This window comes from Cryptotermes secundus, unplaced genomic scaffold (assembly GCF_002891405.2).
Source record: "Cryptotermes secundus unplaced genomic scaffold, Csec_1.0 scaffold160, whole genome shotgun sequence".
Taxonomy (NCBI): Eukaryota; Metazoa; Arthropoda; class Insecta; order Blattodea; family Kalotermitidae; genus Cryptotermes; species Cryptotermes secundus.
The window spans coordinates 257,041-280,672 of NW_019745080.1; the positions used below are offsets into that span (position 1 = coordinate 257,041).

The 23,632-nt window shown below is 42.2% G+C and overlaps 1 protein-coding gene across 2 annotated transcripts in view; it reads left to right on the forward strand.

The window, feature by feature from the left end:
* Window positions 1-23,632, forward strand: part of LOC111874853 (paired box protein Pax-6) — a 162,383-nt gene that overhangs the window by 58,697 nt on the left and 80,054 nt on the right. The window contains exons 3-4 of one of the 2 annotated variants that reach the window (XM_033755635.1): window positions 215-380; window positions 9,938-10,118. In XM_033755635.1, coding sequence (XP_033611526.1) covers window positions 215-380; window positions 9,938-10,118 — 347 coding nt within the window. The remainder of the gene's footprint in view (window positions 1-214; window positions 381-9,937; window positions 10,119-23,632) is intronic. The other variant, XM_033755636.1, reaches the window with a different exon arrangement.

A 23,632-nucleotide genomic window follows, 5' to 3' on the forward strand; every position in this document is an offset into this window, starting at 1 on the left:
TTTCAACATAAATCTATATACTTTTAATTGCCAGTTCGTTAGTAAAATTATTACAATATTTCCCGTTCTTCCCAAATATTCCCCTGACACCCTGACTGTAGTTGTTCTGCTGTGTTGATTCGCGCCCCCCCCCCACATACACACACACCCTGAAACCTTGCCTCCTTTCCTAACTGTAGTTGTTCTACTGTGTTGGTGGATCACCCCCCCACAGGGCACAGCGGTGTGAACCAGCTAGGGGGGGTATTCGTCAGCGGCCGACCCCTGCCGGATTCTACGCGACAGAAAATAGTCGAACTGGCGCATTCAGGAGCGCGGCCCTGCGACATTTCTCGCATCCTGCAAGTGTCCAATGGCTGTGTTTCCAAAATTTTAGGCAGGTAAGAACATGACACGTTTTAACACCTTACTAGAAACACAGTGAAGAAAGGGTAAATTCGGGTGGTAAATTCAATTCACGATTTATTATTGTAAGTTTATATTTAACTATTCAGACATGGGTACATAAAAATGAATTACTGTCCCATTATTCTGGCGTATACAGAATGCCCCAGGAGGAAAGGTGAATATTCTGGCAGTTAAATCCGAACGGTTTCCGAGATAGAGCTATTTCACTGTACAGTGCACAGTACACTGTACAGACGAGCAACACGTCATGTACTCACAAGAGTTGTAAAGTGCATTCATGTTGACAGCGGAATTTTCGAAAATTTAATATACTAGGTAAACTTACCAACTTTGACACTTGAACAATAAATATCGGTATTAGAAACAGTACGTTCTTCAGTAGTTGCAGAATTGGCGGCTCCTCCAGAAGGGCTCAGCTCCAGGAGTAGGTAAGTAAGTAAGTAAGTAAGTAAATTAGAAACAGTACGTAATATCTCTTTCTTATCAACAATTTTGGAACTGTATGATTAAATAGCTCCATCTCGGAAACCGTTCGAATAAGACACATGTACATATGTGTATATACATTTCATTTTTGCTTAGAATGACCGATATTATGACCTACAAGAATATTAACCTTTCCTCCTGGAACACTCTGTACACTTGTTATTAAAATTATTTATTATTATATTATTTAATATATTTATTAAAGTACTGACATGAAAATATTAGTACTAACAAATTTAACAATTTTTTTACATTTTTCATAAATATGAAGATTGTTAAAATGAAACCCGTTCGCTGCACTGTAACGGATAAGGTCAAGAAAGCTCTAAATGATCAGACAAAGAAGCCAGGGCCATTGTTGTTTCAGCAACAGCCCAGGCAGTTCTATACAGAGGGGATCCATTCGCTGGTGTCCAGATGCGATGCTGGCTGGCCTCAGTGTCCATGAGGACTATTTCTAACAAACTCTGCTTCTTTGTACAGAATAATCTCTTAGACTGGGTTAATTTCAAGAACATTTGTAATCTGCCTGTAATAACTGAAAATATCGGTCTTATGTTCTGCAATCGTGGTAATACAAAAGGAGTGATTATAAATTTAATTTGTGATTGTATATAAGGTATTTAGAAATCTAGATGACACGTACAATAAATCAAATGTTGAGGACGAAAACTGTGTTTCCTACAGCCTTAAAACAACAATAAAATATTTCGCGAACAGAACGTAAAGACCTATGCCTTATGAAATATCTTCATTATTAGCAATAGATTTCACTATCTTTAATTTGTGTGGAAAATGAATATGTGTTTTGATGTCTTAAACAGTTTGCCGCCTTTTCCTTGAAAGTTCTGTTGAAATTAGTAAGTCACTAACACATTAGCATCTGATGCTCCAGGCAGCGAATTTCATTAATGATATTCAGTGTTAAATTTCAGAATTCTTTAAGCATGCTTCATTCTTCACTGTGGTTCTAATAAAAGCAAAGTATCCTACATTTCCTTTACAACGCCAAGTGATAACATTAATGAAGCTCACAATAGGAGAAAGGAAAATTAGAAGAACAAATCCTAATTTTATTATGTGTGAGGTATTCACGGCGTGAATATGGAGATTATAGTGCAATCTTTTGGATGTGACGTCGTGTAGTCGGATAGATCTATATCAGTTTTATATGAAGGTGCTGCCTCCATCTTTAAGAGTAGAAGTACTCTGGAGATGGACGCAGTAATTTCCCCCGAAAAAATGGTGTTTTTTCTGGTAGACTACTCGGAGTCACATCCAACCCTATGATCGCTGTCGATCTGTTGTACCTCCCCTGTCGTCCCTACGAATACTCTGGAGCGAGGCGAAAGAAACTGAATTTCATTTTGTGGTTATCATTTGGCATTTATACATACCTTCTGCAGAATGTTATAGACTAAGTTTGGTTCTATTCATACCGTAATTACGAGCGGGAATTAGTAAATTGGTTACAAATGGAAGCAAAACAGCTGTATAAAAAGTCTAGGTAGCATACGCGCATGCGCATGTTCAGGGGCTGGCTTCAGTAGTTGAAATGTCGACCGTGCATTAGTGTATACTACCGAAGAGCAGCGTTTTCTGTGGGGAAAAGAACTCAATGTAAAGGATATTCATAAAGAAATATTTCCTGCTTACGATCGGAAGAGATTGTCTCGTAAAGCGGTTCCACCTTGGGGGCAAAAGTTTTGGTGATGCAGAAGAGGTTCAAACGAAGTTGCAGAAGTGGCTGAGACAGCAGTCGAAAGACTTCTATGCTGCGAGTTTCGACGCATTGGTAAAACGATGGAACAAGGGTATCAATGTTGGTGGAGAATATGTCGAAAAATCTGCGGTTTTCTTCCGGGTTCAAATATGACATGTTTTACGCTTTATATCCATTTGTGACCGATTTACTGATGTCTGGATGTCCGTTCCTTACGGCGGTGAGTATGAAAAGTGCAGTTTTCTGGTTTCAAACGTCCTGTAGTTCGGTGAAATCCCTACTTTTCGGAGGAACTTATCACCTCCATCAACAGGTCAAAGACCACGCCAAGCAACAAATGAGGAGAAGCAAGCTACAAAACGAACTAAGCTGAGCTTGATATTTGCTTCGGCTGGTTTAGCACTAGGCTTACATTTTCACTTTTAAAATTGAGGTTGTATGCTTCCCATAAGAGTCGGAATGTTTCCGAAATAAATGACGTTGCAACTCACAAATCTGAACTATTCAGTAAACAACTTGCCTAAAAACGTACAGGATGTTTATTTATACATATAATTTGAAGTATTATGTACCACCTGATTAAACATCAAGAAAATTTGTATCCTTTTTTTTCCAAATAGTCTATTTATGTGTTTTGTATGATTCTTCGGATAAACAAATATGATTTCACTACAAAATATTAACCAGCTAAACAGAAACTCAAGATCTTTTTTCTGTGAGATAAGAAATTAATTTTTAAACTTTATTTTGGGTTAATTTCATGCTTCATAGAATTAAAATGTAGGACCCATATTCGTTGTAACGGATTTTAATAATTAAATTACACTTGGTGAGTATAGCATTCGGAAGAACCAGATGGGAACTAATAAATCCCGAGGAGTTTAGTCGAAATTAGCTTTCATAAATTTCCCAATTTATCCTAGAAATATGCCAGAAATAATTTTATTAAATTAGGTCAAAATTGGCATAAAATTTCCCTCCATGTCTTTTGCGTGTATAGACGAATTCGTGTTGGAGAATGGTCTGCTGTATACATGAAAACGATGACCCGTTTGCTGTGATATTTATACTTGTAGTGTGGCATTTCTCCAAGTCACTTCTGACCAATGTAACTGATCAGCAAGTACAGATCCTATCGATGGTTTATGTCTCGCCATTGTGCTAGATCAAGCAAGTGGAACCATTTTTGAAAGTGTCCCCATGTTGGGGAGCACTTCCTTAGCTTCTGCATCAGTATTATTCTCCCCAGCGAAAAAGTTCTTATCTCTAACTGCCCATCCACTCCGCCCCATTCAATATGGCCGGATGTGTTTATCGGCAGCTCTTCGGACTTCATGTGCCCCATCCTTCATCCCTTTTATTTCTCACCCTCATTCAGCCCCCCCGCTCCCATTCACCAACAATTGGGAATGGAAGCTCCAAGGACTAAGATGAGATTATGAAGTCGACAAACTCTGCTTCTCACTGAAAGAATTTGTATATCGCTTGCTCTGACCATTAAAGTCAATGACTGAAATTAAGCCAATAAACGTACAATTTAGTATAGAAATAGATAACCTATACTATTCTAAGCGGGAGTAGGAAAACTGAGATCCGTGAGTCGGAAACAGACAGCGTGATTTGACCACTTGTAAAATTGTATACCCTCATGAAATAAAGTTACCCTTGTAACACACCATGAAGACCCATATTATTGTGAGACATTGAGGCTCCCACATTTTCTAGACAATCGGCTCACAGATGGCGGTGAGATTGTCAGCCTTTCCCGCCAGCCGTCTTCTACCACCAAGGAAGGTTCCTGGTACTCACTTCTGTCAGGGGCTGAGTCGACCTCAGAGTAATAGTGTGGCTGGAAGGATTAGGTGAATTGACAAATCCAATGATTTAATCAGGAATCGATCCCATGACTTTCCAGCTTGTAGCATAATGACTCAAACAAAGTACGCTATTGCGTTCTACTTCATGCAGTAAGCATACAAAATATTTTTATGTAAGATTTCAAGGGTTCTCGGCTAGTAAATGCGCTAAAATTCTCTCAGTCGTGTCAATGTTGAACTAAAAACAAAGGTTTCAGAGAGGCCGCGCCATAGCTCAAGCGGTTAGTCACTGGCTTCCCACCGCGGCGGTCCGGGTTCGATCCCCGGTCTGGTCAAGTGGGATTTGTGGTGGACAAAGTGGCGATGGGGTAGGTTTTCTCGGAGTATTTCGGTTTCCTCTGCCAATCTTCATTCCACCAATTGCGCCACAATCACCCTCACCTATCATCTGGGGCTAGTACAATAGACCAGAAGTGGCCACAATATAAGGGACTTAGTCCCACCCCACTAGCAATAAAAAAAAGGATTTCAGAGATCTCTTCGGACACCTTCTTCAGGGTCGATGTGGTGAACCACCATATGTCACTGATATTAATACCGGTTTGTCAAATCGATGCCTCTTGCTGTTGGTGTACTGTGCACTAGGAGAGCGGAGTCAAACTGTGCGGTAACCCATCTGACTCTGACATTTCACCGTGTTGCTTAACCCTGTATCCTCGATTTCAAACTATTTTGTTTCATTTTTGCATGCTGTTCTCTGTATCTTCTTGGGAATATCGTGATGTACGCGTGTTGGAGTGCCTTAATAATCTGGTGCTGGGATTCCATGCTTTGCTGAGTTTCAACCCTTCCTCTCTGTTTATACTGTCGGGAAGTGTTCAAATTCAGCAAAGCATGGATTTCCAGCACCAACACACATATAACACGATAATCCCAAAAAGACACAGAGAACAGTATGCAGAAAAGAAAACAGTTTGACGAGAGGGACTCCAGGTTAAGTGTTCAAATTCAGCACAGCATGGATTTCCAGCACCAACACACATATAACACGATAATCCCAAAAAGACACAGAGAACAGTATGCAGAAAAGAAAACAGTTTGACGAGATGGACTGCAGGTTAAGCAACAAGGCGAAGGGTTAGAGTCGGATAAGTGACCCCACAGTCTGACTCCACCCTCCTACTGCACAGGACACCAATAGGAAGAGTCATCGATTTGACAAACTGGTGTAAATATTAGCGACATACGGTGGTTCACCACATCGACCCTGATGAAGGAGTCGGGGATCTCTGAATCGTTAATTCTTAGTTCAACACTGACACGGCTGATCGCCCGAGAGGATCTGAGTACAAACGGATTTTACTCGTATAATTGATCAAACTAAAGGAATCAATGCCGGTCACGGTAGCTGAGCGGTCTAAGGCATGCACTGTCTTCGCTCGCTCTGAAGCCGGGATCGTGGGTTCGAATCCCACTCAGGGCATGGATGTTTAGTTTTTGTGTGTGCGTTTTTCTGTGTTTGTGTACAAGTAGAGGTCTTGCGACGAGCTGACCACTCGCCCAAGGAGTCCTACCGAATGTGTAAGATTTAGTAAACCGAAGTGAAACGGAGAGTTTCATGGAGGTAGGCCTAGGCCCAAAATTGGGGCTGTAGCGCCACAGAAAAAAAAGGAATCAATAAAATTTAGCGCATGGATGAAATTCGGAGTCGGGATAGTTCAGTCGGAATAGCGATGCGCTGGATGACCGAGATATTGGAGTTCTACTGCCGGCAGGGGAAAGAGACTTCTCCACAGCACCCCACTGGTTCTGGGGCCCATCAGCCTGCTATCCATTGGGTACCGGGCTTAAAAAACCGCGGCGTGAAGCTGCCACTCACCTCCATCGAGTACCGAGGTTAAGAATGAATGGAGCTATACCTCTATTCCCTAATTAGTCGGCAATGAGTGACGCTTATTTAAGTAAGCACAGAAACAACTATATGTTTACGTTTTTATCTGTGAGAATATTGTCACGTATTTGGGGTGCGTGACTTATAGACGGGTTTTGGATTGGATATCGGATTTATTGACATCTTATACACTCACTCAGAACTACAGGCAATTACAGCGCTACAGCTATTTCCACACTAGCGTCTTCGGCCTTCACTAGTCGTATTCTGGCAACAGATTCATAACAGTATCACTGTCACTTCAAATCACACTTTAAGTCTTCTTTGCACAGCCTAATTCTTTTCTTGTCGTTATTCTGCAACTGCCAACTCCAGAAACTCTCTCAATTCTAATTCTTCTGCTCCCAAGCTCATATCAGGCAGGCTGGCGCCTCGAAACTCAACTGCTTTAAACGATCTTCTTTGCCCGTCTTAAAACCAAACGGCACGGACCACGCAAAAATGTCTTTCTCTCTCTCTCTCTCTATTGCTGACAAGGTGTTTACAGCGCCGTTTCATAGCAACGGTCGCGGTGCAGACCACATAGAAAACACCGCTCTACTATTCTTGCAGGCGTTCGTTTCCGTTACTTAGAAACGGGTTACATAAGCCCTTTCTTCTATTGTTGCGTGCATGTAATTTGCAGGCGTTACGTAACGACGACAGCTGTTTACAGAGTCACCATTCAGCAACGTGTCTATAGGCCACAATATGTTAAGTGAAATCAGATAAATGTCACTTATATGAGCAACATCATTATGAGATGGTAACGGCCACGGCATACCATGTAGATATTGAAATGACGATGATCATAGATTTGTGTCCCTTACAGGAACGTCTAGTTTGTCGACAATAATTTCAGAGAAATCCATACAGGAACTTCGCCACAGACGCGCCTGCTTTTTCTGTCCGGCGGAACCCCGCTCTCTCTGGCACGTCAACCAACTCTTTATCCCCTTAGCGCTTCCTCGTGGAACCCGTTCAGGTGGAAAACATCTCATCCACATGTACTTATTCTTGCATGCTAGAATGACCTATAGGCCATTACTAGAAACACTTATAATAAACTGCATTTAAGCTCATATAAAATTTACCTAAGTCTGAGGTTGTTAGTAAATTCTTCAAGATTTGGAGTATATTCGCTTTATTTGTAGTAAGCCTCTGGTTTTAATCTCATTCGGAAATTTTTATCTTTATTTTTTCATTTAGTTTCACACAAATGCCGGAATATGACATCGATACAGGCCACTGCCACTTCCAGCTCACAATAATAACCGGTAGAGTTGATATTATGTCGTTAAAATTTTATCATAAATTTGTACATGTCCCTTAAGCACCACATCATGAAGACGTAGAGGGCGAGTATGGATGTCGGAGTCCAATTTCACGAACTTCCCTCTCGTCAGAGAGAGTGTGTGTCAGTTTGGTAAGCGCTGCATGAGGGGAGATCAAGTGTAGGGACTACAACATGCATTCCGTGACGCTACGACAGCACCAGACATAACTATGCCGACATTGGTATAGTGCTGTGATAACAAGGACATAAGTGAAAGGTAAAAAGGTAAAGCTATCTTTGTAATAAGCCGTCGAGGCTCTTATATTTTCTAGACAATGAGCTCACAGGTGGCGGTGGGGATGCCAGCCTTACGCGCCGGCCGCCCTTTGCCTCCAGGAAGATTCCTGGTACTCATTTATGTTAGAGGCTGAGTCGACCCCAGGGCCATAGTGCGGCTGGAAAGATTAGATCAATTGAAGAAAATCCAATGACCTCATCGGGACTTGAACCCGTCGCGGCTTGTAGCATAGTGCCTCAACCAGCTATGCTGCCGCGTCGGACATGAATAGACCTGTATTTGTATACAGTTGTAATATATCCGGATGGGATAAAAACCAGTGACCATACACTTGTGACAACAGTAATGAACCTCTGGATCCCATAAAATAGCTGGTAATACCTTGAGGGTGAACGAAGAAGTTCATGGAGGTAGGCCTAGGCCCACTGGGGCTGTAGTGCCAAGGAAAAAAAAATCTTGAATACCTTAGTACTTATTAGCCTCTCAAGGTGGATTCAGCTGTATGGGGTTAGTTAGTTCGTTAGTTCTATTATAGTGCCATTTACCAGCTTCCCGGAAACTGTCCCCTCAAGGGATGAATCGAAATATAAGACAGACTCATTCGAAATGTCTTGACATGCTGCTATATCCGGAATACGACGCGATCACCATGGAAACCGCAAACTCCACACTATATTTGGCGCAGAGCTGTAACTCACGCTACTCTTGTAGTTACAGCTACAGCCCTGTCACTGGATTCTTTTGAAGCTGTATTCACGTTGGTATGAGGATGCACGCTGGCCATTCGTGGAGCAGGGTCAGGTTTTCTCTGGTCTTGTCTTGTTTGGTTCAACTCGAACTCACACAGAAAAAACACACGAGGGGGTAGCTGTTTTTCTTTACAAAAATATTCGCCAAGATTTGAAGTAACTGTATCTTTCCTGTCTTTCTCTTCCGAAAGATATATCTTGAATAAGGGAAGGGAAAGCTGCCTTTAGAAATAGAGTTATCTTCCTAAAACCGTATATTTATATATATATATATAATTCCACTCAGCGGGTTGATGCAGCTTAAGGTTTTATATTAGTGTTCGGGATGTACTCAGTTCGAATCACGGACGGGACACCGGATATTCTAATCTTCGTGGATGACCTCAGTCTCTACAGAAAAATGCCGATATAGTACCTCAATCAGACCAAGACTGCTTCCTTCCAGATATTTTCCAATTCATATACCATTTGGACGATATACAGTGCAGCTACTGACAATGTTATAAAGTACTTCCACCACTCCCCCCCCACACACATATAAATCTATATCATCCCCAAAGGAAATATGCAGATTTTGCTTCATCGAACCTCGGTTTCATGAGAGGCAAGCTTGTGTAAGGCTTACTATAATTTGCTTATAGCTATATCTACAGGTGGTCTACAGACTGCAAATGTTCTTCTATGTGCATAGCAACGTTTTGTACGCTAAGTTTTGTCGTTTTCACTATGTAATTTCGTGTTACCATAGCAATGAACTGTCAAGCGTTAGCATTTTGCGTGAATGCAAGTTGTGTAGTAGGTCACGAAAGAACGAGCAATTTTTCTTTCTTCATATGAATTCTGTTCTGTGAGGACTGAAAATATTTTTGGTCAACCTTAATATTATCCTCCCATCTACGTTTAGGTGTTCCTATTGGTTTCTTACTTCAGGTTTTCCTACCAAACACCTGTATGCACGCCTCTTTCGCATGCGTGCTACATACCGTGTCCATCTCACCATCCTTGACTAGATTACTTTAATTATATTCGGAGAGAAGTACAAGTTATGAAATTCCTCATTATTCAGTTTTCTTGAGCCGCCTTAAATTTCGCTTCTCTTTAGTTCAAATATTCTCCTCATCAATCTGTTTTTCCTTGCGTGCTATAATTTAAAATTCTAAGATGAAGAAAGCAGATTGTATTTTTTAAGAGAATTGAAACATTTAAAACCCCTTCTACTCTTGTTTCACTGTTCTTTCTTATGGGTACAGGTACTACGAGACAGGTTCCATTCGACCGAGAGCCATTGGCGGATCGAAACCCCGGGTTGCCACGGCAGAAGTGGTGAACAAGATCTCGCAATACAAGAGAGAGTGCCCGTCCATCTTCGCTTGGGAGATACGAGACCGGCTGCTGCAGGAGGGCGTTTGTACTGCCGACAATATTCCAAGTGTAAGTTACCTCATAATTAAGAGCATTTAGAGTCAAAGCCAGAATTACTTTACGATTGGCGGTTTACAGCCAATCAGTTCGTCTTAGCTCCAAGCCCCATGAGACTCATGACAAGAGAGTTTTCTTTTGTGCAACTGAATCCTTACGGTCATAGTCATTACATGGGTCACGCGGTAGCGTAGTTGGTTGAGGCACCATACTATAAGCCGGAGGATTGCAGGTTCGATTCCCGATGAGGTCATTGGATTTTTCAATTGACCTAATCCTTCCAACTGCACTATGGCGCTGGGGTCGACTAGGCCTCTAACAGAAATGAGTACCAGGAATCTTCCTGGGGGTAAAGGGCGGCCGGCGCGTAAGGCTGACAAATTCACTCCCATCTGTGACCCGATTGTCTAGAAAATGTGGGAACCTCGACGTCTTACAACCCTATGGGTCTTCACGGACGGTTACAGGGATAGATCTACTTTTTTTACAATAGTCATTATGTAATACCATCTCTGACGAAAGGATGTACATACCATACAAATCGTAAACGCAGTATGATATTGAAAAATTTCTCCTTTCACAATGTATACAAGTCTTGTGTCGGTCCAGGCTTAACAAGGCAGATCATGCCTATCTTATTTAGCTACGATACAACATCAACTTTGTCACTTGAAAGGTCGTAAACGTGACCGGCGAGAGCATTTTCAATGTAGTAAAAGCTCTATTTAGAGCAAGAATCGTGTATATATATATATATATGTGTGTGTGTGTGTGTGTGTGTGTAAATTATATAAACAGTAAAATATGATCACGAATTCCAAGGGACTCGAATCCTGAAAAGACTGCGCTGGCAAGGGCCAGCAGCATATACAAAATAAATACAGACCCATACTCTCGTCAGAGAGGGCGCCCCACGAAAACAAAACTGTAACTGTCAAACAGCAATAAATATCTGGTCATGAGCCCCACATGGGGCTCGACACCAAGAATTACTGACTGACTGGCCGTCAGTCGCAATGTGACTTTGTATAAATGATGTCTAGTCATTAGAAGCAGTGGAGCCATTGTTAGAAACAGGTCGTAGTTGTGAGATCTGAAATTAGTATCTTCTGGGATCTGTAGTTTGCGGATTATTTCATTGCATCATTGCATCCTAAAAAAAGAGGTAAAGCTATCTCTGTAAGAGGCCGTGAAGGCCCATAGGGTTGTGAGACGTCGATGGTCCCACATTTTCTAGACAATCAGCTCACAGATGGAGGTGAGGTTGTCAGCTTTACGCAGCGGCCGCCCTTTACCTCCAGGAAGATTCCTGGTACTCATTTCTGTTAAGAGGCTGATTCGACCCAAGGGCCATAGTGCGGCTGGAAGGATTAGGTCAATTGAAAAATCGAATGGCCTCATTGAGAATCGAACCCGCGACCTTCCGGTTTGTAGCATAGTGTCTCAGCCAACAAAGCTACCGCTTGCCCCCGATCTCTATGAAGAACAGAAATATTTCTTCCCACTGGCGAGAATCGAATCCCGATTCTCCCGTTATCCACTTCGTAGGCTAGCCACTATACTGACTAAGCTATTATTGATATTTCACAATAAAGACATGTCTAACTTTCGAAAATGCGAGGTTCATGGAGATGAAGTGGTAGGTTGCTTTCCTGTCTCGCTCTCTGATGGATGGGGCGGTTTGCCTTGTTCTTAGGGGTGCGTTTATATCAACGTTGCCATGGAAATTTGCATGCACCATCCAATAATGGCTGAAGAAGACTCCCACCCTACAAGCTTCTCTTCACAACCCTGTAAGAGTCTTTCTTCCCCTCAAAGAAGAGCAGAAGCGTATTTTCTTTATAACAGGGGCGGAGGGAGCGAGAGAAAGAGAAAGTGGGGCGGGAGGAAAGGGGGAGGCCGGGAAGCGACTAATGTATAGCGGAAGCTTGAAATTGAAGTTTTAAATGCTGCAAAAGCAAAGGCAGAGGCAGGTTAAAAGGCAGGAGAAGGAAGGAGGAGTGAAAAGAGAAGTTTGGGCATATGCCGAGCAGCATCCAGACACCCGACAGAGTCAATAGGTGAAAAAGCGATACAAAGACAAATTTAAAACATAAGTACGTAAGTAAGTAGGGGCCGTGTCATAACTCAGGAGCTCAGTCGCCGGCTTCCCACCGTGGCGGCCCCGGGTTCGAGCCCAGGACAGGTCATGTGGAGAAAAAAGTGGCGCTGGTGAAGATTTTCTCCGAGTACTTCGTTTTCTTCTTCCAATTCTCATTCCACCGACTACTCCACACTCATCATCTATCATCCGAGGCTTGTACAATAGGCCAATTAGCGGCCGATGTACCAAGTAGACTCAGTCTCACCAAACCCGAAGAAACTGAAGAGAAAAAGTAATTTTTTTTTATTCGCTTAGTGGGGGTGGAGTCCAACTGGATCCACTCGGCACGGCGGCCACTGATTGGCCTATTGTAGCCTGCCCTCGGTGATTATGATGATGGAGGATTTGGTGGAATGAAGACTGGCAGAAGAAACCGAAGTACTCGGAAAAAACCCGCCTCAGCGCCACTTTGTCCACCACAAATCCCACTTGACCAGACCCGGGCTCGAACCCGGGCCGCCGCGGTGAGAAGCCAGCGACTAACCGCTTGAGCTATGGCGCGGCCAAGAGAAAAAGTAAGTAAGTAAGGCTACTACTGTAACAGTGAATTTCATATCTTTCCATCGCTTTCGAGTTGATAGCAGTCATGCTTTGTATTTGTATTCCCACGTTCTAACATCGGCCCTAACACTATCTATCCTATGCGTGTCCCTCCGACCAAACGCCGGGATAATGTCTGCAAATATGCCAGCATACGTTCCCTCCAGAGAGGCAGGTGGTGTAGTGACTAGGTTGCTTCGTGTTTGGGTGATCCCAGGTTCAAATATCGGCTCAGAAACTGACATCCCCACTAGGCATGTTCACGGTCTTCCTCAGTCCCTCCAAGCAATCTATAGAGCCGGGATATCTCAGTGGATATAATGACTAGGACACTGGCTGGACGACAGTGAATACGGAACTTCATTACTGACATGAAGAAATTTTAACTCTTCTCTGCGACACTGAGACCAGCTTTGATATCCACCCAGCCTCTTATCTATTGAACAGAAAGAAAAAAGTAAAGTTGTCCGGGAACTTTACTACTTAAGCACTATGCCATGAACGCGTGTGGGGAGTGGATGTATAGACCCACGTTCTCTTGACCTCTGAACTGTTGGAGGTGTTGTCAGCTTCACGCTCTGGCCGCTTTGCCCCCGGTAATCATTGAGTAGGAGGTTTTTGGACCCCAGAGCCGATCTGGACGAGATCGAGAAGTGAAAATTCTTGATCCTACCGGGACTCGAAATCCGAGTAAATTTCCCTGGGGGTAAAGCGGCCGGTGTGTGTAGCTGATCACTCACCTTCATCTAGTGCCGAGGTTAAAATGAGCGGAGTTATACTTGCACTCCCTTATTTGTGTTCATGTCAAATGCTTACGTAATCACAGGAAAGACAATAAAAATGCCTTTAAATTTTCCTGTACGCAAGCACCTGATATACAAACTTTCGGTCGAGAAGTAGTCTTCCTGTTTCGCATTTTGGTGGTATCGGTTCAACTCTCGGCCCACAAACCGGCTGGTCTGACTTCCATTCTTTGTGATTTTCTCGCTTCTTCCAGGAAAATTCAGGGATAGTGCTTCAAATTAGGCTAACACCCAATCCTTCTACATTCTTTATACTTCATGAATAGCTTCACCTTACTTTTTTTTAAGTTGGTATCTTGCTGAGCTTATTCTTACTCTGAAGATGGAGGCAGTACGCTATCATAAAAATAAGTAAACAACTATCGGACTGCAAGGCGTCACATCCCACGAGTTCGTACTCTCTAAAATAGTAATTTTATACAACTTGAACAATTGTTTAGGTGTTCAAGGCCGTATGAGACCAGCACAAGTTAACGTTGATGCTGTAAAGTAGATTGCAGGCAACGACAACCAACACGCTTCACTGGTCCACGCAGCTTCCAATCAATGTCGGAGATTGTCTCGACTTCCCTCCCACATGATGCTTTACCAAAACCCAACTGACTCTTGTTTGCTCCGCCCAGCAGCCCTTACCAACCGCACTCTCTACTTCGCTGCATATGTAAGGAGACTGAAACAGATAAGCGCCTAGCAATTCATAACTGAGACAACCCCCACAAGTTAGTTCCACCGCAAACGGTCAGAGCACATGTTTACAGATGTCAGTGTCACGACATGTTTCTGCCACTAAATACCCCTCGACAGACAGATATAAAGGTAAAGCTATCACTGTAACAGGCCGTGGAGGTCCATAGGGTTGTGAGACGTCGAGGCTCCCACATTTTCTCTAAACAATCGGCTCACAGATGGCGGTGAGGTTGTCAGCCTTACGTGCCGGCCGCCCTTTACACCCTGGGAAGATTCCTGGTACTCATTTCTGTTAGAGGCTGAGTCTACCCTAGGGCCATAGCGCGGCTGGAAGGATTAGGTCAATTGAAAATTAGAACTACCTCATCGGGAATCGAACTCGCGACATTCCGGCTTGTAGCACAGTGACTCAGCCAACTAGGCTACCGCGTGTCCCCCCTCAACAGACGGATAAATATATAAAAAGACATAAAACTGCAAAAGAGCTTAATCTCCTCGAGGACTACCGCCTCATCATGGAGAGGAGGTCTGCGCGCCCCAGTGACCCCGGATAGCTATGCTAGCGGGAGCGTAAGCTGGTAAGGCTATCCAAGCCAGACAAATCAAAACTCAGGGGTCAGACAAACTGTAATTCCTGGTCCTCCAGGTTGGGAATTGGACGTGGGACCAACGACCGCGATCCAGAAACAAATTTTTGTTGTGAAACCATGAAGGAGTCCAAAAACCATACAGGTCTTAACGCCAGTAAGAAAGAAGATACATACTAACAAAAAATACTTTATTATTTAAACTTCAAACATTAGTTAAAGAAAATATTAGCTTCACTAATATTATATTTCAGTATCCTGTTGCATTGAAACGTCATTCTCCACTTATTTCCGTCTCTAATGCAACATAAACTTTTATTTAATTTTAAAATAAATTACAATTCATTAAATTCACTTCTTTTGCAATTTTATGTAAGTTTATGCAAATGTCCAGCTCGTGATGATCATCTAGGAACCGAAGTTTATCGTGGCACTCGCTAAACCTGTAGAAATGAAGCTTATATTTTATTACACAGTGACCATTTGTGAGTTCACCGAAGCAAAATACAACAATATACAATTTTGACAACTCTATTGGTTACATCTATATTTGACTTTTTGTGGGCTGTCTATAAAATTCCCGGAAGGTGAGAAGTAGATAGGAGAGTAATGCCGAAGCGGAGGATTTGCATGACAAGCATTTTGAATTACAGTATCATCTCCAACACATGACTTCAGCTTTCTTTCATTTCCGAAAACTTTAATACAATAAAAATGAGATTATTTTTACTGTCACGTTGTATTGGAGTGACTAGACACAGGGTTTGAATTAATAATTGGCTTTATTGACCAATTACAGGCCGTAACTACAAATAATCTAACAATATCGCTGTTTCCACCATTTACATTTCACTCGAACACACAGCCTAGGGTTCTGATTCTGTTACTAGACGTTTCTTGGTAACGACTCCAACGATGGCAATTCATCTGCCTCCGGCTCAAGTCCTCTCTTCACAGACTCCCGTACAGAACTGACTAAGCTCTAGTTTTGTCCCTTGCTTATAATATCTCGGCACTGACCACATATAAAACAGCTATTCCATTGTTATGGTTCAACTTTTGCTTTATTTAGAATCTGCTGTCTAGGAATGGGAACGTGTTTACAGAGCCGTTGCCCAGAAACGGCCCAGGTATATCCGCCAATTTTTCGGTCGTTGTACAGCAACAGATCTACATGCTACTTTATCATCATTTTTATTATTATTATTATTATTATTAAATTTTTATTGCTTATATCCTCTCGTGTTCTCATAAAATGAACAAATATTGTGTGTTTGGACTTACTCAAATATTGAATATTACTGTCTTCTGGAACGTGATGTCGTGTAGTCTGGTAGATCGTTACCCACGTTTCGGAAGAATGTACTAGCTCTATCTTCAGGATTTTCTCGGGAGCGGTGGTAACCTTCTAGGAAAAGTACACGGCTTTAAACCCAAAGAGGCCTTGACCTTAAGATTTATAGCTAAGAGTATCTGAAATCTAATTTTCTTCTTCAATATACTAGCCAGATTTGAACAAAATTATGATATAAAAATATTTCTACCTTCCGTACTCATTCCATCGTGCACAACACGGAGCGATAAGACTGGAATATCGTAAAGGCATATGCGATCCAATCTTCGAATCCGTGCTCCCCTTGAAGAGTCCCCTTTCATTTATTTTTATCCCTTATTTCTATCCCCTTTCTTCCCCATCGGTAGCTTCTATTCCACATGCCGTTCTTTCGACTTTCCCCGGGATTGTGTTCTCATCCGCGCGAAATACCGACAAAATGCAGGGGCAACTTCGGGCGGAGGGGCCCCCCGATTTCACACACGGACTACTCGATACATAATGCATCAGGGGAAGAAGGAGATGGGAATAGAAAATTGGAGGGGGAGAGAGACGAGCGAGGAGCTTGTGGACGCATCTGAGACTGAAGACTTGTTACACTATCAGCTGGAATGGGAGTTCGATTGTGACGTCATGAACTGCACTAAGCTTGCGATTGACTGATTGATTGATTAGTTCAGTGTAAATAGTGAAACTAAAAAGCAAAGCTATATTGGTAACGGGTCGTGGGGACCCACAGCGTTGTGAGACGTCGAGGCTCCCACATTTTCTAGACAATCGGCTGACAGACGGCAGTGAGGTTGTCAGCCTTACGCGCCGGTTGAGTCGACCCCCCCCCCGGCCATAGTACTTTTGGAAGGATTGGGTCAACTGAAAAATCTAATGACCTCATCAAGAATCGAACCCACGACTTTCCTGCTTGTACCATAGTGCCTCAATCAACTACGCTACCACGTGCACCAAATTGTGTAAGTTAGTAAGTTATGTTCTAAGACACAGAGGGACTCAGGAGGTGCTGGCCAGTGTCCCCTCATCCTTCGTAAATTTAACGTTTTAAATCCCCAGTGGTTACTATATGTACCACCTGGTTTAATATACTAAACTCTGCATTCTGACCTCACGGTGTACGTGTATTTTTGTATTTCATATATTCGTAGTTCTCACAGTAAACAGCAACTGTTTCATTAAACAGTATTAACCGGTTGGTCTCTGTATCGGAGACGTAATGTTTCCGGTGAGGTACGGACTGAATTTATATATCTTACGCCTTCTTCCTACATAAAACATGTACAATTAAAGTTAGGTCTCAACTTAAGTTTTTAAGAAATAAACTTCTAATTCTAACAGGAAGGAAAGGAGCTTGCTGTCTAAGCAAACTAGAATTAACGTGCTGAGTGAGAAGTGATTAATTTATCCATGATTTATTAATCGATTAATGAGTTTCAAATTGCCTTTTACTCTTTCTATCTCGTTTTATTCAACGACACCATCAATTGAACTGTAGGATCACTGGTGAATAAAGAACTGGAAAGGATTTGGAAGTAAGAGGACGTGGAATAATTGAAGTAGGCATTTGCTTGGAGGACTGATACAATCTTATCAAACAAAATTTAGAAAATAGTGATTGGTTCCTTCTCGAGGACTACCGCTTTAACGCGGAGAAGATGTTTGCTTGCCCCAATGACCCAGAGAGTTATGCTGGCGGTAACGTAAGCTTCTAGTAGAACATCCTTGTCAGACAGGTCACAGGCTAGGGGCCAGACGAAGTGTAGTCCATGGTCCGCCAGGCTGGGGTTTGGGCATCGGGCTAACAACTCCAACCCAAGAAAATGTACTGTTATGACACCATGGATAGGACCAAGACCCATACAGGGATTTAGCGCCAGCAGACAAGAAAAGTGAACAGATAATTAATTTACTGAATGAAGGATTGAATGGTTCATTGACTGGTCCCGTTTACAATCTCACCCCATATATATTTTAAATCCATTTTAATATTACACTTCCACCTGCGCCTATGAGTCCTCAGTGATATTTTCGCTATAGGTTTTCTAACGAAATTTAGACCTACTTATTTATTTGTGTTTATTAAACGGCATTATCACTAGATCAGGTTATATAGCGTCTATGTGTGATGAATTGTCAAGGATGTGAAAGAACGCGCCTGTGGTTTAATTTGGGGTACTATTCCGGAATTTGCCTGGAGTCACTGAAAACAGGATGAATTTCAATCAGTATAGTGCCACGTAGACGCTTCGATCGGGATTTCAACAGGAAAACTCTAGAATTCAAGTCAGATGCAGTACTCCTTCGGTTTACTTGCTCTTATTTTGCATTCATTTTTCAGCTCCCATATATGCTAAATTTCCTGCAAATTTCATCGTCTTTATTTTGATCACTGTAATAATACTTAGCGAAGAGTAGAAATTAAAGATCAATAACTGGAAATCATATCAAATCACCGTTTAATATTATTCACTGTGGTGATCGTTCAGGTTATGATCTTCTGGGTCATTACACTGTAATCTTGTTAAACAATACCGATGTTTCGGAGGAAGTACTGCCTCCAATTTCAGGGTTAAATTAAACTCTGAATATAGAGGCATCGTGTTGTCCCGAAACTTCGTTATTCAGCTATAAGACTACACGGTGTCACAACCAAAGAGATCTCTCTGTATCGCACTTGAGGCTCTGGCCTAGTGTAACATGGCCTTCAGAGTTCGTTGCTTGAGAGGTGGAAGGAGGGAAAGCTATTTCCCGACTTGGATGACCCCTTGACCCTAAAGCGACATCGCAAGTCGGGGTATACGGGGCGCCAGAGACCGATTAGCAATGCAAGTGTCTGAGGGTGCGCAACACACAGTGCGGCACGGGTTCTCCACTCCCCTTGCCTCATTACCATACGGGTGCACTTTTTTCACTAGAGAACCAAGCAAGCAGAACTGATGTTTTCATCAAAAGCACCCATTTTTATTTGAAACCGCGTACTATGCGGCCTATAAATAAGGTGTTTGATGAAAGCGAACGTGTAATTCTGGTACAAGAGCGTGAACTCCATTCACACAGGAACTGCCCCAAACGCACTCTGTTCTGCATGCATCCCGTTTATGGAACGCTGTGTCGCAATTTCTCTCGTGGTTCAAAGCGCTGATTATGGAATTTTTTGTAGACAATTTTACGGGGGTACGCGGTAGCGTAGCTGGTTGAGGCACTGCGATGCAAGCTGGAAGGTCGCGGGTTCAATTCCCGATGAGGTCATTGGATTTTTAAATTTACCTAACACTTCCAGCCACACTATGGCCCTGGGGTCGACTCGACCTCTAAGAGTAATGAGTACCCGGAATTTCTCGGTGGGCGGGNGCTGACAACTTCGCTGCCATCAATGAGCTGAATGTCTAGAAAATATGGAAGCCTCGACGTCTCACAACCCCATGGCCCTCCACGGCCTGTTACAAGGATAGCTTTACCTTTACCTCACATTGTCTTTTTTATATTTGTATTAGACTATGTAGTGTAAATAGTAGCATGGAAGGTAAACACGAATTCGAAAGGATTTGAAAGAAAATTTTAGTGGCCCTCTGAGGTATATTACCGCAGAAGTTGCTTGGAAGGATTTCAGGAAACCACAAAAATCCTCAGACAAAACAGTCGGTGTTGAGGAAAAAATTAGGAAAGGACGCATACGTAATAAAACTTAAAAGCAATACAGCCTGAGTCATCTTGCTGAGTCCAAAAAAAAAATATTTTCCCTCCAGATTTTCAACTAACAATCCATCATTGTCACAACATGTTTCGACATTTACAATGTTATCCTCAGGGATATATACTTAGCAATAAAAGGAAATTACTTTAAGGTTTTTCCATGATTGTACTTAATTCTTTTAAATTTATACACATTAATTTTAATGTGCGTTGATTGTAACGTTTTATATGTAAGAATGTTTTATGACAAATATAACATTATTTTAAATTTTCAAAATTTATCGACAATCATGGAAGCGCCGTTCCGACGGTATAGCAATGGGCTACGGGTTGGAAGGCAGGGGTTAGGTTCCCGCAGAGGCAAGAAATTTCTCTTCTCTATAATGTTCATACAGGCTTTGGGGCCCCTCAATCTCCCATGGATACGGAGGGGCTGTTTCTCTGAGGGTAAAGCAACAGGGGCGTGAAGCTGATCACTCACTTCCCTCCAATGCAGAGGTCAAGTTAGCGTAGCAATACGAGTATCTTCACTCCCCCAAATGTCTTCATGGCTTGGTGCCTAATTAATTAAGCACAGAAACAAATTTACTTTACAATTAATATTTTGCTGGACATTATCCATCATCTTGTCTATTCTAAAAAACAGTCTAATTTCTATTAAAAATATTTTAAATATTTTTAAAATTTAAAAATTTTAAAAATTTTTAAAATATTTTTAATAGAAATTAGACTGTTTTTTAGAATAGACAAGATGATGGATAATGTCCAGCAAAATATTAATTGTAACAATTTACCATCATCACAAACTTTTAGATCAAATTTACTTTACTTGTACAGAGCCAGGGGAAGCAACATTAAGCTAATCTCTTACTAAATTTGTACTTTAAACGTCGAAACACGTCGGGGCAATGATGAGTTTAAACTAATTCAAGAGCTTATGTATGCATTTGTCTATGTTTCACAAAGTATATCCTATAAAATAAAATATATCTGTTCCTTTTTCATTCAATTTAATATTGCTGCTGCATGAGAACATGAAGCATTGAAGTCTTTATCGCAAATGCTCTAATATTTAGAATCGAACAAATGGACATAATATACAACCCTCTTAAAATCTAAATTCTATTTGTGTCATACAAGAAGCTATAAATATACGTCACTCATGTTTGTGAAAGCACAGTCTCATTGTTATGCCACTTTGACCGTCAAAGATCCAAGTCTTGTCAACGTTGAAGACCTCCGGGTACTGAGAACGGTGTTTAAAGACCAGCATACCAACTCCTGTCGAGTCGCACTACTTTGCTGCCTAATATTACCCGAAGTCTGCAGCGGGAAGATAGGCAGGATTTATCGAACTGGGAAACATGTAATACCGATAGCCTAACACTTCCAGTAATTCTGCTCCATTCTCTTCTAATTGTAACGAAAATCGTTAGACTTAAGGCAAAAAGGTAAAGGTGAGATTATCCCTATGCTTAATTAATTAATTAAGCACCATGCGATGAAGACATGGGGAGTGGAGTTATAGCTCCACAATTCTTGACCTCGGCGCTAGATAGAGTTAAATGATCAGCTTCACATTCCCGTCACTTTACCTCCGGGAAAAAAGGTCCTGGTACTCATTGAATAGTTCGTGCCCCGAGCCAATTTGGACGACGTGGAGAAAAGAAATTTATTGAATTTATCGGGACTCGAAATCTGATCCTTCGGTCATCCAGCCAGTCGCTATACCGACTGTGCTATCCCGGCTGTCGTAGGTATAAGAACAATATTAAAATGGATCTTAGAAGAATAGAATGGGGTGTTATGTGTTGGATTATTTTAGTTCAGGATAGGGACCAGTGGTGGGCTCTTGTGAACACAATAATGAACATTCATGTTACATAAAATATCGGTAAATTCTTGAATAGCTGAGCGACTGGCTGCTTCTCAAGGATTCGGCTCCATGGCGTTAGTTATATGCTACTGGAACTGAATATCACAAAAGCCTCTGAAGCACTCATTTCCCATCAAACAAGTACATATGTGTGTACAGAGATTTATTTGATGAACCCAACTGAGTGCTATGAGTAAGTAAGTAAGTAAAGGTATCCCTGCAACAGGCCGTGGAGGCCCATAAGGGTGTGAGATGTTGACGTTCCCATATTTTCTAGAAAATCGGCTTATAGATGGCAGAAAGTTTGCCAGCCCTATGCGCCGGCCGCACTTTACCCCCAAGAATATTCTTGGTACGCATTTCGCTTAGAGGCTGATTCGACCCCAGGGCCATAGTGCGGCTGGAAGGATTTGGTAAATTGAAAAAATCCACCTCATCGGGATTCGATCCCGCGACCTTCCGGCTTGTAGCATAGTGCCTCAATCAAATGCGCTACGGCGTGCTCCCCCATCCTGCCATGACAAGGTTAAAATTATCTAGTCTTTATACCTTGATGACTCTTGGGTCATTTAAAAAGCTGTTGCAACTGCATAATTTACATGGCTCGAAATGAGGTGGTAAGGTGACCAAGGATACTGAAGAGGTTAGGTTTTAGAAGGAGGTTGTCGTGGCAGATTTTAAGATGTTCCAAATATTAAGACGGACAGAGCGAGTAAAATCACATAAAAGAAAACTCATGATATCCGGTAGTCTGATCAAAATTTCAACGAGATAAGGAACGCGTTAACGCTACAACAGCGAACTCGTTGCATCTTATTTCGTGTCGCAAAAAGAAAAAACTGTGATTGTGCAGTCTAACAGAACAATTTGAGCATCATGTACATGATGACTAAAAGGGCTCTGGGACTCATGGGTTATTGAAGGGGCCAATATTTTAGTGCCTTCTGTCAAATCTCCTTCACGGTTTACACTCCATGATACTAAGGACTTCAGGCACATAATATAAACCATTCATTTCTTTCCGATATATAAATGGCAAGAAGACGATGGAAAGCAGCGCAAAAAATTATCAAAAGCATAAAAAGCTTCGAAAGAAAAGAAGAAGTGCAGTTTGCAAGGGGACGGCGGTCTGGCGCAGGGCGGTTCAAAGATGCAAGGACGATGAATAGAGTGCCAATAGTGGAAGTAGCACCCCGGGGGTGCTCTTATGCGCCGAAGGGGGTGGAGAAAAGAAGGGGGACTGTATTGTTCACCCTGCATAGCATCGCCACGTGACACCAGGATAGACGACTCTGCCTTGCCAAGAAAATAATATAAATATAAGCCAGATGACGAATCTTCGGAAACAGAAAGTAATAATGGGACATGAATGAATCCTTCTACTGGGGATTAACTCTTCCCAGTCCCACGATGTCTTCCCTAATTTACAAATTAACTTCATTAAATGCCGAGTAATATCGTCTGGGAAGAAGCCGGATTGCTCAGTCGGTATAGCGGCTAACCTACGCACTGGATGATCGAGGAGTTGCGGTTAGATTCCCCGTAGGGTCAAGAGATTTTTAATCTTGTCCGTAACACCCAGAACAACTGTGACGCCCACCAAGCCTCCTCCCCAGTGGTCATCGGGAGCTGTTGCCCAGGGGAGCAAAGCGACCAATGCGTTGACTTCTCACTTCCATTCAGTGCCAAGGTTAAGAATGTTGGAGCAATACCTCTGCTCCCCCATAGCTATAATTAATTAAGGTAAAGTTATTCCTGTAACAGGCCATGGAGGCCCATGGTGTGGTGAGACGTCGAGGCTCCCATATTTTATAGAAAATCGGCCGACAGATGACGGTGAATTTGTCAGCCTTAC